This window comes from Vanessa cardui, chromosome 20 (assembly GCF_905220365.1).
Source record: "Vanessa cardui chromosome 20, ilVanCard2.1, whole genome shotgun sequence".
In the NCBI taxonomy this organism is placed as follows: Eukaryota; Metazoa; Arthropoda; class Insecta; order Lepidoptera; family Nymphalidae; genus Vanessa; species Vanessa cardui.
The window spans coordinates 9,347,781-9,363,616 of NC_061142.1; the positions used below are offsets into that span (position 1 = coordinate 9,347,781).

General features: G+C 31.5%; 3 protein-coding genes across 3 annotated transcripts in view; all 3 read left to right on the forward strand.

Annotated features, from left to right (window-relative positions):
* Nucleotides 1-818: 818 nt before the first annotated feature.
* On the forward strand, nt 819-6,092 carry LOC124538560 (dynein regulatory complex protein 9-like). The gene is made up of 9 exons (XM_047115649.1): nt 819-863; nt 1,423-1,460; nt 2,027-2,097; nt 2,615-2,783; nt 3,600-3,746; nt 4,001-4,106; nt 4,448-4,642; nt 5,379-5,510; nt 5,866-6,092. The coding sequence occupies exons 1-9, from the start codon at nt 819-821 to the stop codon at nt 6,082-6,084; spliced, it is 1,122 nt and encodes a 373-aa protein (XP_046971605.1). The 3' UTR covers nt 6,085-6,092.
* A 2,069-nt stretch (nt 6,093-8,161) lies between these two features.
* Nucleotides 8,162-9,858, forward strand: LOC124538561 (dynein regulatory complex protein 9-like). The gene is made up of 7 exons (XM_047115651.1): nt 8,162-8,320; nt 8,396-8,564; nt 8,633-8,779; nt 8,859-8,964; nt 9,107-9,301; nt 9,369-9,500; nt 9,664-9,858. Exons 1-7 carry the CDS (start codon nt 8,308-8,310, stop codon nt 9,856-9,858), a joined length of 957 nt encoding a protein of 318 aa, XP_046971607.1. The 5' UTR covers nt 8,162-8,307.
* A 1,765-nt stretch (nt 9,859-11,623) lies between these two features.
* LOC124538178 (serine/threonine-protein phosphatase 2A 56 kDa regulatory subunit gamma isoform-like) overlaps nt 11,624-15,836 on the forward strand; it is a 58,629-nt gene continuing 54,416 nt past the window's right edge. The window contains exons 1-2 of the mRNA XM_047115134.1: nt 11,624-11,748; nt 12,013-12,066. Of these exons, the coding sequence (XP_046971090.1) occupies nt 11,728-11,748; nt 12,013-12,066 (75 nt within the window). The 5' untranslated portion in view covers nt 11,624-11,727. The remainder of the gene's footprint in view (nt 11,749-12,012; nt 12,067-15,836) is intronic.

Genomic DNA, 15,836 nt, shown 5'->3' on the forward strand with positions numbered 1-15,836 from the left:
TTTTTAATTTATATAATTCACCCAAAATGAAAAATAAATATGTGAAAACCTTCTTAAACAAAAATCATTCGATTTTTGATTCATCATTTGAATCATAAAAGTATAATTAAATCGATATTCAAAAATACTCGGTAGGCCACTTTAAGCTTGAAGTGAACAGGCTAACATAAAAGAACTACCGTATCCCAATGTATATTATATCGAAACTGAAATACATTAAACTCAGTAAACTTTTAAAAAATGTATACAAAATAAATAATGTATAACCTTTTTTATAAAGTTTATGTTGGCAATCCTTACAAGAAATATAATTCAAACTATATATCTTCAACGCACTTTTGAATCGTCATTTTACAATTTAAATGTTTAAATGTTAAAAAAGAGTAACTGCTGAGTTTCTTACCGGTACTTCTCGGTAGAATCTACTTTTCGAACCGGTGGTGGCTTCACTTAATTGTAAAATGACAGCGTAAAAGCCTTCTTGAATAAAGTTTATATTGAATTGATTTGATTTGATTAAGTTACCACGAAAGTGAAGATACAAAGACGTTATGTCTTGTTAAGTTCCAGTTACACTGGCAAATATCATTTACAAACCAGAGCATAAGTACACGAAGTGTTGCTTTTAATGATTCAAAAAACTATAAAAACATAGCTAGGCAAAGCCCTGTCACAAATTAATCTTTATATACATATATACAAAGGACCATAAAAGGATCTGTAATTTTAATATATAAATGAATACCTCACAGTAACAAATAAATTCGTTTCAGAATCGAAATTTAAAAAGGAAACATTTTTTTAAGTTTTTTTAAGTCATGGCAACATTTTTGCCCATCATTTTTGAAGTGTCGTTTGTACATGTATTTTTGTAATTTTTTTGATTTACTTTTAATAAACAATATATTTTATTTTCAATGACTTCCTCTCGACAAAGCAAAATAATAAGTGATGTGCAAGCGTCCTGGGGGCGCGCTAGCAATATTAGTCAATCTTTAGAACGAGACTCGAAAACCCAAGTAATAAAGAAATACTACAATAGATTACACTTACTTAGTAGGAGACTTAATTTAAAGTAATTAGTCTTGTTTGAAAGGAATAGCTGTGAAATCAAATCTTGGCGAGCACTGATAATGACAAATACAAGAGCATTTTTTAGCTGAGTTCAGTTATGATGTGTCATTTTATTATTACATTTAGCAGAATTTCTAAGAATTTAGCAGAATTTCTAAGTAACCTACGTGCATTATTGCGCCGTTAATTCGAAATTGGAATGAAGTGGAATAGACTCTTAAAACCTTTTCTTAAAGAGCAAATTTAATTATTTTTACAAATTGATTTTCGTTCTGATTTTTTAATATTACACAATACTTATTCTGATAATGTATTTAATACTAGACTTAATTTTATATCTGTTAACAGGATCTAGAAGTACGTGATGAATTACAGGAGACCTGCAGGTTATATCAAATTATGATACATATATAATAGTTTTCTGATCAACTGAGATGCAAAATTCTTAAATTTATAAATAATTCCCGTATTTACGCCATAGAATCTTCATAATGTACGCTTTCGAATCTGTTTGATTAACGAAAGTTTTATTGAAATACTAGTGTATAGTACTATCTATTCGATTTCAATAAAATTGGCAAATATGATAAACAAATTTATGATTAATTTATTTTATAAATGATTATAATTATAACTAGCGATCCGCCCCAACTTGGCACGGGTGCAATATTGATACTAAATATACTACAGAATTTGTTTATTTACGAAATTGCATTGGACACTTCTGAAATTATCAATGTTTGGTAACTATACTGTTTATGTATTATATGCAAAAACCTTACTCTCCAAACACTATCTATTTAAAAACCCGCATCAAAATCCGTTGCGTAATTTTCAAGATCTAAGTATACATAGGTACAGACAGCCGTAAGCGACTTCGTACTTTGGTTAGGTTTTGGAACTTATAAACACAATCTGCTAAGACTTTATTTGTTTAGGGCATTTTTTCCAGGTTACCCTTCTTTACGGCGAGCTTGTTCGCCACTGCACTGGAGGACGCCATCTCTCAGCTCTACATATTATGTACATACGACGTTAATATAAATTTATTACATTCCGATTTACCCCATTTTTTAAATGTAACACAACTATAACTTTAGATAATTTTCACAACAACAGCCTGTAAATTTCCCACTGCTGGGCTTAGGCCTCCTCTCCCTTTGAGGAGAAGGTTTGGAACATATTCCATCACACTGTTCCAATACGGGTTGGTGGACACATGTGGCAGAGTTTCGATGAAATTAGACACATGCAAGTTTTCTCACGATGTTTTCTGAGGAATACACAATGTGGCAAAATTTCTATGACATTAGACACATGATGGTTTTTTCACGATGTTTTCATTCACCGCCGAGAACAGAATGAATTATAAATATAAATTACACACATGAATATTCAGTAGTGCTGATGGTTTGAGCCCGCAATCATCGGTTAAGATGAACGCGTTCTAACCATTGTTCATCTAACATCTCATTTTCACAAGCTTGTATTCATTTAAATACACCTTATATATGTATTTAATATCTTGGCAATTTTACAGTTGAAATAAACTCAGAGCTTCGCATACTTAAAATGCAAACGGAAATGATAGAAAACCTCGCTCGTAAATACGGAGTCAAACAGAAAACAGTTATTGACGAGCTGGACGACATCGATCCCAAAAGACTTGACTGTCTCGAATACAAGCTGAAGAAACTTCAATCGGACAGGTGGGTATTAAAAAAATGTACTTTTATTTTAAATTTTAATGGAATTGCTTAGTTTCCAAGGTTTTGGCGTATTGGTAATATGAGGAATGATTAATATTTCTTACAGTACCAACGTCTATGGACAGTGGTCACCACTTGATATCAGTTTGCGCACTTACTAGTCTGCTTTCCTATGATATAGAAAAAAATGAATATATTTTTGTAGATAGAGTCAAAAGGAGAATAATGACAACAACTTAGATCCCAAAGGTACACACAACACTTATACCTTATAAGTGTTAATTGGCAAATGCGTTTTAAAAATTAAAAAAATTGCAAAAGCACCAGTCCGAGACTGTCACTATAAAAAGCATAATTCTTCTATAAGCTGTCCATGAACCGGCAATCATGGAGTATTATGATCTTGTCATACCTTTGAAAACCTTCGTGGTCGAGTGGTTTGTACACCGGTTTACATGGGTACGCGACTCTGAGGTCCCGGGTTTGAATCCAGGCCGAGTCGATGTAGATTATCATTAGTTTTCTATGTTGTCTTGGGTCTGGGTGTTTGTGGTACTGTCGTTACGTCTAATTTCCATAACACAAGTGTTTTAGCTACTTACATTGGGTTCAGAGTAATGTATGTGATGTTTTCTCATATTTATTTAATTACTAAAAAAAACTACCTTAGACAAACTGGCTTACTAGCTCTTCAAACGTAACCAAAGAACACACAAACGGTTACCATTTTGAGGTACAACAATTGATGATGAACGGTTTCACAGTTAAAATGTTATAATTAGATAATTAACTTTGGTAACAAATCGTATTTTTTAGGTTATTAGTTCTAAAGATTATTCAAGACACGTACTTGGATCTATCAATAAACTGTCATTTCAACGATTTGCAAGAAAACGTGAGCCGGATTCAGGAACGCCAAAGTCATCTTAAGAACCTCATCGAAGAGGAGTCCAATAACAGAATGTGAGAATGTTACAGAATATCCAATTTCCAAAAAATAATTAACACCAAAACTAAAACTACTACACTTTTAGAAAGATTTTCAATTCTCATTTATTAAAAGCCGTTTTAGATACCCCGAACAGAGGCTTCCATTCCACTCACAAAGGTTTGGAGCACAAGATAGAGTCTTATATTAATTTATATTGTATGAGGCATATAAATTAACAAACGCTAATTCAAATATATTCATAATTTTTAAAGTCTAATGTTGTTAGCCTGCGTCGAGAACTCAATCGACAGCTCCGCCAACAAAGGAATCATATAAAATCCGTAACATACGACACAAACATTGAAATCGAACTCCTCAAAACGGGTTTAGAAGTGAGTACTTCATTATAAAAATAAATTATATCCCTGTTCGCTTAGTTAATTTTGTTATATATTTGTTAAGTCCATTTCCCAATATTCCGCTTTTCTTGCTTTAACTTATGTAAGTTGGTCTTTGATAGAGACAATCGAAGTGAAAAGGTATGCCAATTAGGATACTGAGCAATGTTTTGCGTTCTCCTTTTTAAATTGAGCCAACATACACTTTTGCATCAGGAAATAATCCAGCACTAAAGACTGACATATTTTTCGCAGATAATAAAAATATCATCAATAAAAGTATCATGCGTTCAATGTCCTGAGACCCTTTGTAACTGTAAATAAAATATTTGTAGGATGCAGAATTGAATTCTGAAATTCGAAGCCGCTACGTGCTCGGCTGGCAGCGAGCTCGAACTGAACAGCATGACCAGATGATTCACGATAAAGAGCTGAAGCCCAATCAAACCATCGAATACCTTAAGATGAAATCCGACCAGGAACAACGCGTCCATACCGAAATCGAACTTTTGAACAATATCAGAATAAGCGTTAGACTAACTGCTGTTATTTAAATACTATTAGTCAATCTTTACTGGTCGAAGTCCGGAGCTCTGGTATCGCTGTATATCCGGTCGGAGAAACATTAAGCCAGTGTAATACAAGGGATCTCTCTATATAGATATATAGTTTATAGTTCCCAGGGATTCCGGCATATTTCATATTTTTTTATTACCACTTACCTTCACTTTAACTTTCCTATTATAATGTTAGTAATCTCGGGAACGGCAGATAGCTGATTTATTAAGAATTAACATAGGCTTATTTTGTTTTCGTATCTATATTAATATTATTGGTTGGTGGCACAGGTTGATGCCACATTGACGATGTAAGGAATAGTTAATTTTTCTTACAGCGTCATTGTCTATGGGTGATGGTGACCACTTACCATCAGGTGGCCCATATGTTCGCCGGCGAACCTATAACATAAAAAAAAATTATAAATTTAAATAATAATAATAATAAATACTGAACCACTGATGCACTTTGAGGCATTTTACTTTACTATTCAAATGCAATGAAAATAATCAGATGATATACTAGTAGTCGCCCGCAACTTCGCTGGCGTTAAGGTCAGTGCGTGTTATGTGTTGTTTTATGTGTTAGGAAAAAATGTCCTTTCTTGGAGTTCAAGTGTGCTTCATCATATTCAGTGGTTTGGTTGACAGAGTTACTTTCACATTTATAATATTAATTGATAATTAATATAAATTATCATTTTGTTAGGAAGTTCTTGTTGAAGTCGAGCACTGGATGGCTAAATACGACAAAGATATTGAACGTATGGATCTAAAGGTACAACTAAAGAAGAATGACTACGAAGCTATTTGCGATAGGAAATTAGAACTGGAAGAAACGGTTAGTATTGGATTCATTGCAATTATGCTATTCTATGTATTCATCATGGCGACTTTACTATTCGAAGTTGTTAGAACAAATTTTATACTCTTAAAACTTATTCTTGTAGTTTTATAAAGGTAAATATTCCAAAACACATAAACATTAAAAATATGAGACTCATGATATATACATTTGAGTCATTTAACCATATGTTCGACCAGTGTTATTTATGTCAAATAAACCTTGTGTTTTATCAGTAAATACACGAATCACCTATACCTTAATATTTTTGTTTATATACAAATACACAAAAAAATATGATGTACAATATTTTACAGATTTATATTTCATGTTAAAATTTCTATCTTTTTAGCTTGTGAAGCACGAAGAATCAATTAATAGCTGGAAGAAATTCAACGAGGAGAGAGAAGCGGATCGGCAATACCGCGAAAAGATGTTCAATGCCGCAACTACGGTCCAGGCGTGGTGGCGCGGTTTCCTTGTGCGCCAACAACTGGGGCCCTACAAAATCGTCAAGAAGAAGGGGCCTGCGCCCAAACCAGAAGAAAAGTCAGGCAAAAAAAAGAAATAATACATCAATAGAACAATCAATATTTATTTTTATAGAATTTTATTTGTTAGATATATTTACTTATTAAATTTATTTTGTAAAATTATGTCGTATTATTATTATAATTGTGATGAATTGCAGATATACACAAATACTCGTCAGGTCAATTTCCAATGAAAGTGTAGCTTTATTTATTATTATCGACACAAGTCAATAATTTCCCAACTCCCGCTAAGAACTGATAGGGTTACTTTTTTTGATAATTTTAATTAAATGAACATAGCAAATGAAATCAAAAATTCATTGTTTTTAAAAAAAAGTATCAATTTAAATCTCAATTTTTCTTCTGGTTTATATAAACGATTAAATACTGGTTATTTATTAATATTAAAACAGCAACCCTATTGCTGTTTTAATATTAATAAATATTTTCGGTGGTGAAATATAAAACTTATTAAAACTTAGAGATTAAATAGAAATATACTTAAGAGTCGAGATGGCCCAGTGGTTAGCACGAGTGCATCTTAACCGATGATTGCGGGTTCAAACCCAGGCAAGCACCGCTTCATGTGCTTAATTTGTCATTATAATTCATCTCGTGCTCAGCGGTGAAGGAAAACATCGTGAGGAAACCTGCATGGGACAAATTTCATAGAAATTCCACCAACCCGCATTGGAACAGCGTGGTGGAATATGTTCCAAACCTTCTCCTCAAAGGGAGAGGAGGCCTTTAGCCCAGCAATGGGAATTTACAGGCTGTTAATGTTGTTGTTGTTGTATACTTAAAAGTTCTGATTTTGAGTCATAAAAGCACAATATTACTTTATTATACTAAATTAAAAAGTCGTAATTTTTAATCTACATGTCACGTGACCAAAACAAAACACGAGAAGCCATGTTATCGAATATCGAGCGAATTTCAAAATATAAGATAAGATATTTTTTTACCAAAGTAATCCGAACTATGTTGCTAGTTCCACAGTTTCCAGTACGTAAACCTTAGACGACATACTATATTTACTTTAGGTTAAACCATGTAAGGAACAATATATTTACAAAACATTAGTAGGTACATGGTTATATAAAAAACTAGCGGTCGCCCGCGGCTTCGCCCGCGTAGATAACGGTTCATAATCAGTCTTCTAATATCCCTACTGCTGAGGCACGGTCACATTTGAAAAATTACTGCAACCGGTGCTTGGATCTATTGTGATAAACCTCAAATTCGTGATCACAACACCTCAGCCAGACCAACATCAGCCACGAATCTGATGAGGTTCTTAGGGTCGGAGGCCATTATGCCCTCTAAGGACCGGAGTTAGAACATTTTATAGTTCTATCTTTTATAGTTTAGGCATCATACGCAAAAAATCAACTTTTTTGGTAGATTTTTTCCTTTTTTGTCCGTAAAACCCAAAATATCTTACGGAACCCTATTTTTTTTTTTTTCAAAATAAAATTTAGCCTATGTTATGCGGGTTTAATTTAGCTTTCGAATGGTGAAAGAATTTTTAAAATCGGTCCAGTAGTTTTTGAGCCTATTCATTACAACCAAACAAACAAAGTTTTCCTCTTTATAATATTAGTGTAGATATCTTCATATGCATTTAAGAAATATGTAAATAAAAAACAAAGTAGACTAGACAAGGTAAGATACTGGCCACTCATAAAAGAAAAAAAGATTATTCGTTAAATGTCAATCAAAAAGTATCCAGTTTAATTGTTTTATTAATATGTCGGATATCAATGATTGTGAAATCAATGATACTGCAGTCGGTATATTTGAAGATGATCCTTGTGAACTGGAAGTAGTTAATTTTTTAATTATTTCTAAATTCTAAATATTTTTTAGATTTATTTTTTAAGAATCAACTTTAGAACAAAGTAGCATTAATGAGATTGAATTTTGCTCTTACTAATAATATTTAAGCACAAAAAATATTAATGTAGTGAAACATTTACGAAGAAAACGATGTGGATGTACCTGGATGGAGTCGGGATGAATAGTGTTGTGTATAACATCTGTAGATATCGACATTATTTTTATAACATTTATTTTTCAGTTTCAGTATGGTAAGGAAAAAAAGCATTATGAACGTCATAAATGGTATTTTTTTTTTGCTTTAATAAATGCAATATTATATTAACCAAACAATGGTAATTAAGTAAAATTTTTTCAATTTTAGCTTACCATATCTACAAGCAGCATTATTCGCTAATACTTTAGAAGACACTATTACTGAAATGCGCATCCTGAGTATTTATTTACTACTTTTTTAAATAAATAATTTATTACCTTTTTATCTCTTACATAATTGCACGTATGTTATAGTTGAGTGTAATAATGAATTGCGAGTCACCAAGACTATGTCGGATATGGGGCTACATATTGCATTAAAATTTGGAATATCTCAACCTAAAGTAACAGATGAATTGGAAGGTATTGATTACGGAAAAATAAACTCAAACGAATATAAACTAAACAAGCTCGATAGCGATAGGTAAGTTTCCAGTTAATAATCCATTGTTAGATGATCATGATTACATATAATAAGAACAATATTTACAGGAAATTAATCATCAATGCAGTCACGTCTACTTACATAGACTTAATACAAACAAAAACCTTTAAAGCTTTACAAAACATTGTGAACTCTATAGTGAACTTAGACAATTATCGCGTCCAATTGTTTAATGACGAAGCAAAAAATAAAATGTAAGTAAACTCTAAGTACTTTTATAAAAAATACTTAGTTGCGATAATTAGCGAAAAAATTTACTTAATCATTTTGTAGCCTCCGTCGTGAACTTCACAAGCAAATAAGGCAGCAACATAATCATATAAAGTCAGTTATATACGATAGTGATGCTACCATTGATACTCTAAGGAGCGAAGTTGAGGTTCGTAGTTTATTTATAAAACATGTATGTGTATACAATAAGAGAGAAAAATAATAACATTTTTATCAAAATAATAATTTTTGTGTTCCTTAAAATGCTGAAAGTATTCATTCCTCTATTTACTAAACATTTGTTTTTACAGGACGCAAATCTTAATGCCGAAATACGTAGTCGTTACGTTGAGCGTTGGCAAATAGCTCGTACTGAACAACATAATCAGACAATATACGACAAAGAAGCTTTACCAACCGCTGTTATTGAATACTATAAACATAGAGCTGATAGTGAGCAAAGAGTTCACTCTGAAGTGGAACTCTTAGTTACCATATCTATAAATGTAATGTATTCCTTTATTGTATCTAGTATACATTATGATGTCCATTATTAATTCATTTTAATCGTAGGAAACTCTTGAAAAAATAGATGATTGGATGAATAAATATGACAAGGACATGGAAAGGATAGACCTAAAAATACAGATTCAGAAAAATGATTACCAAAACATGTTAGATAAAAGAATAAACTTGGAGGAAACGGTAGTACATTTGTATTCGATGTTGAAAATATGTTTATATATCGGTGTTTTGTTTAAATATCGCGTTTTGAACGCTTTGTGGTATTCGTTTCAGTTTAATAGCAAATAGCATAAATTTCAACATAAGCTGAAAGCTCACACTTATGATTGTTTGTAATTTTTAGATTGAAAAACATAAGACCATGATAAAGGAGTGGATAGAATTTAAAGCAGAACGTGAAAAATTACGCCTGTATAGGGAAACTATGACTAAGTCGGCAATAATTGTTCAAGCTTGGTGGCGAGGACTTTTAGTTCGCCGTCAACTTGGTCCTTATAAAGTTGCTAAAAAGAAAGGAGGTGATAAGAAGAAGAAATAAGTAGTTGTAGTATATTATTGAATTTAATGTAATAAATTAATATTAATAATATAACTTAATATTTTATTTAACACTTTCACTTTCTAAATTTATTTAATCAGTAGTTAATAAATAATAGTTTTCAACATCTTACATCCCAATATGTGTATATTTTTTAAAAGGGAACTGGTAGTCTAATTATAAATGCAACTAAGATGTGTAAATCAATGCAATAAATTAAAGGCACCATTTTTGCTATTTATATTTCTATCAGAGAACCTGTACCTACGTTCGATCAACTGCCGGCAACACTGACCAGTTGACTGTAGGCTTACACCAAGGGTCAGCTCTAAGTCCTTATCTCTTCCTGTTCATTGTGGACGCCTTGGTGGTGGAGATACAAAAAGAGACACTCTGGTGCATGCTGTTTGCTAACGACATTGTTCTGTTTGGTGAGGATGGATCACAGATTGGAGAAGAGGGTGGTGCCACTGGTGCCCAGGCACAGGGCGTAGACTCTCGGGGGCGCAAGAATAGACAGACTGGGCAGGACTATTGCTTTTTCGTTTTGCTCTTGTTAAGATTCCGCTGAGCCCCTAGTACTCGATTCCAATACAAACGTACTTACATTCTTGTATAATTAAAAACATACATCGCGCTCATTTTTTGGGCAGCGCACGAGCGTATTTGTGTTTAGTGTTTATGGTTAATGGGCAACGCATTTGCAGTAGTGAACCTGCGCTTAAGTTTTGGTGCGAGACAGTAAAATAGGCAATGGGTCTCCTTAAATAGGGCGCAGTTACAGTTACAGAAGCTAGAAAAGGCTATTTCCGGCATTGAGATCAGGCAATAGAAACTGGAGTATTGTTGGCTTGAAAATCAGCAGAACGAAGACTGGATAAAGGTTCTGCGATTTTGGCGGTCTTTCCGGTCCTGTGGACATAGTGCTTGATGGCGCGGCATTTCCAGTCTTCTCTTCGGTATCTCGATTCAATTATTCAAATCGATGGCGAAAAATATCGAACAGTGAAGCACAGGATTACCATAGGATGAATACAATGGCGGCAGGTTACATTTTAAAACAGGTTCAAATATCAGTAACGTTTATTTGGGTTTTTTTCTAAACATACTACAAAAGAAAGACATAACTAGTAGTATTGTTTGATTGAGTAACTGATATCGATTCGCCTCACAATTCCTTTCAAAACTGTTAAAGCCAGTATGTGCCTTATACTTCTTAATTTATTGAATTATTAAATTCGCTATCTATATATATTTAAATATCAAATTTTATCCACTAACTATCGATATCAGTTAAATCATAATTTAAAACTAAACTGTAAAAGTGTGTGTGTCTGTTAAACAAAACAAATAACTAAATTACTTATTCAGATCAAGTATACTATATAGAATATCGAAAATATTCATAAATTTACCGGTATTTGGTATTCATGGCGTTTTCATTTAAAGCTGTTAACTGGTTTACTTTAAACTAGTTACTGTGACTCATATACAGAAATATATATTTAAAAATGTAAATGTTGCAGGATTATCCATAAAGATTGTTGACAAATAGCAAAATTTTCGTAAAAGTATTTTTTCCTAAATACGAGAATCTTAAAACTACAAATTATAAATTACCGCCTTCAAACTTTAAATATATATATTACACTAAAAATTTCATCGACTTTCGATATAAGCAGCACATCCCTATTATTAACCGACAGTGACAATTTAATGATCACGTGACTTTCGCAACCAATCACAGTACAGCTTCAAATTGACATTTGACATCCGTATGGTCAGTAATTCAGTAATCGGTACGTATTGTAAGATTTGTAAATACATTAAAGTGTTGAAGTAATGTTTTGAGACTTATTTATTCGTTAAATGATGCCGAAGAAAGAAAAGGTGAGCTAAGAAAAGAAATACCTAAGTACGAAAAAAAAAACAGTTTGTAGCTTCATTGGCGTCGTGCTAAAACTAAAAAACGGTACTTTAGTGTTGTCGGCATTTACAATACGCTTCACTCGCGAGTTGTAAGCTATGCCATGCCATGTCAGTTCGTTTATGGTATGCGGTTCTGCATAATTTAAGTGTTTAATACCGTAGTTTATTTGTGAACTTATTTAATATCGGTGTTGTGAAAGTTTTAGTGAAGACTGTTGTTTACAGGAGGCGATGAAGACTAAAAGTGATAAAAATAAAAACGGCGACAGTGACACTGAGGTAAGTTTGAAATTTGTATAAGAATCTTTGTAACTTCTTATTGGTTTATAAATATTACGAGATGTTTAATTTTATTTGTAATGAGAATACCTTGATTTATTTATAATTCTGTCCGTACGAGTTGTATAAAAACATTGTATTCAAATTACCGCCTGATTTTTTTATATAGTTTGACAGTTAGTCCGCATTCTACGCTATTTTAGGTTCATTCATCAATTTATGGTTTTAATCTCGCACGAAAAAAACATTTTTTTTTTTCATTTCAAACAACACTATTCGTAATTTCGAATAACTTGAAATATAAACGTAATACAGGCTTGAATTGTAATGACATAACAGTTGAAAACAATTAAGGTTCTTTAAGTATCAGATAACATCTTTAACTTGTTTTAAGACATGTAATTACGAACGAAATTAAAAAGTTGAAGCTTTATCTTTTAAAAATATAAAAAACTCATTTTGAAATTATTTCTGGTAAGAGGAATGTATCATTAGTTTCACTTAAGATCATTAAAATTCTAGAATAATAATTAATCATTCTAAAGTATATCTACATGAATTTGTAATGGATTTCAACCATATAAACTATTTTCAAAACAATTTAGCCGACTATAAGTGAAAACTCAGTGAATTCTCTTCTCTCATTCTCGCAATCCAATGAGATTGTTCTTGGACATGGCTGAATTGAAATCAGGTGTAGCTCTACTATCTTTGTATGTTCGTAAGGTGGCAAGGTGTTGAAGCTTTTATTAATATCAACTCTTACTATTTCTTATTATATGGTTTTAATGGTGGTTAAGACTTTCTTAGCTAGATGAATTTAGGCCTTACTTGAAATACAGTTATTCCAATGTTATATTGTATTTAACCTTAGAACCTGAACAGAATATTCTAGATGATGATCTACCCATTTTGTGAGATATTTCTTGTTTATTAATTGATAATATCAAGTGACCTATATAGTCTTATGTTATATAGAATGCTGTTATGGAGTAATAATCTAGATATAGGGAATTATATTTATTTTATAGAAAAGAACACCCAACCACTAAAAGCATTCTGTAGAAATAAAATAGTTCCGTAAAAACACATATAAGACTAGAAATAAACACAAACTTGTAACCTTCATTTTCATTAACCTTCATTTCATTTTCTGCTGATATGTTACAATGGATATTTTTAAGAAATGGTATATGTATACTTTATTATAAAAAAACAAGAAAATATAACTAATTTACCCTGGGATACCAGATATGCTTCGATATAAGCTCAGTTTAATAACAGTAATTGTGGATACAAACCTCATTGCTAATTTTGTTTGTTATAAAACAGCAACTATACATGTAATTACTTTTCATCTTTCCCGAAGATGCTTTCCGAAATGATTTTAGAGCTGAAATGTTGACAATTCAAAAATTTATATTTTAAAGTTTACTTGAATAAAATATATTCGATTGGCTTTAGTTGTTTTAAATTAAATTTAATTATGTGCTGTCAATGTTTTGATATCATAACTTAAATTATAAATTAAAGTGGGTTTGTTTATTTATAAATTTCTTTGGAACACCTACAGATCATTTAAAATAATCAAAAAAATCATATACAAAACGACTTATGGCTTATTATGACGACATGCTATCATATTTTAGATATCTTGAATATACTATGATACTCATTATGAATACATATTTTTCAATTATTTGTTAAGGTTTTTTTTTTTCAAACTATGTCTCATTAACCATGACATGAGTGAGACACTTGAAATTTTCACCGATGATGAATTTCTGTTGCCATTAACGATAGAAACTAAAAAAACAGAATAGAATGAATCTTTAATGAAATCCCATAAAGTTATGATTTTTAGATTTATTTATTGATGAATGATATGGAACCCCTTATGTGCTAGTCTCACTCTTATTTGCCCAGTTTGTTTTTTGTTTTACTTCCTAAGTTATATTAAAGTGATTGTAAAAAGTTAATTAATAACCTTTATATAATATAATATAGCAAATCTTTTAATAAATTGTATTGGATAAATATCAAAGAACCAAATAGATGTTGCTATAGCTGAATAGCAAAATTTTTGTTAAGTTTACCCACCAATAGAGTATAAAATATAGGTGTTTGCCACATAGTTCTTACATATACAAATAAATGGAAGAAAGAAAGAAATTATTGATATGTTTTTTTATTTTAATTACTTAACAACTGCTTAATAGTAAAATTTACAATAAATGTATATAAGAATTATTTTACATATGGGTATCGGCTGAACATAACCCTCCATACTAGGTAAAATGTATGATTGTTGGTGTGTATGTCAACTACTTTTTTTTATTTTGGTATAGGTTGGCAGACCAGCATATGGGCCACCTGATGGTAAGTGGTCACCATCACCCATAGACAATGCTGTAAGAAATATTAACTATTCCTTATATCATCAATGTGCCACCAACCTTTAGAACTAAGATGTTATGTCCCTTGTGCCTGTAGTTACACTGGCTCACACACTCTTCTAACCGGAACACAACAATACTGAGTGCTGTTATTTGGCGGTAGAATAACTGGTGAGTGGGTGGTACCTACCTATGGGCTTGCACAAAGCCCTACGACCAAGTGAGTCAATAATCAATTCCTGTAAGGTTATACCGATATCTATAAAATGAAATATGTCTTCACATTTCATATTCATATATTGTTTCTTAATCATAATTAAGAGACTAGAAGATAACATATTGTCTATAAATATCTACTTCATAACTTGTTATGGGGCACTGTCCTTATATGAAAGATTTATTGATACGATCAAAGTTATGATAATTTTTTATATATTTCATTATTAATATAAGCCTAAATTTCCTTTTAAAGAGGTTAGATTATGAATAGGCAAATGAGGCCCATATGATTGAAACAAGAATGAATTTAAATATGTGTTATAAGGTTTTAATTATGAAATCTTGAAAATATGTAACATACAAATGATGTACATATTTGCTCTTTATACCTGGTTAAATTATTCTATTCTTTTAACGTTAGTGCTTGTTGTTAAATCCTTATAAAGTACTAGCTGAAACTGTGACGTCATCCACACGAAATTTATGAAACACAACCTTCCAAGCCCCATTGTAACCCCTTAGTGGTCAATTTCGAAGAATTTGTTGTTAACAGATGTCTACACCTATATGTCAAACTTCAAGTTTGTAGCTGTTATAGTTTCTGAGATTTCATGATTAATTGGTGAGTGGTATTTTGCTTTCATATATATATAGATTAAATGGTGAATGGTTTTAACGCCTTCTATATCAGTTGATAAATGTACCATATACAAACTATCCCTAGTATTACTGAAGTGGTGGTAATGTAAATTTGAATACCCTGCAAAAAGAGAATTCAGAATTACTTTGCCTGTTTGAATAAATTATAATTAGATTTTTGTTAAAAACTATTTATGCAATTCTAGTGCATCACATTGAATATCCTAGATTTGAGTTCGAATTAAGAATTAGACTTTTGTTCCGTAATTGGTTATATTTGTTTTGGTTTAAATATAACGAAAATAAGAATAATGTGTTTTTATTTTTGTTAAACTTCTTTTTTTATCGTACATCATGATATCAGATTTCAGAATTATGTTTACCTGAATTACGTTGTGATTCGTTATTTTGAACCTTATTTCATTGCGATAAAAGACAATATTATCATTGAAATGTCAATATTGTAATGAAGCTTACAATTCAGTAGATCGCTATGATCGCGTGCATTCAATTATG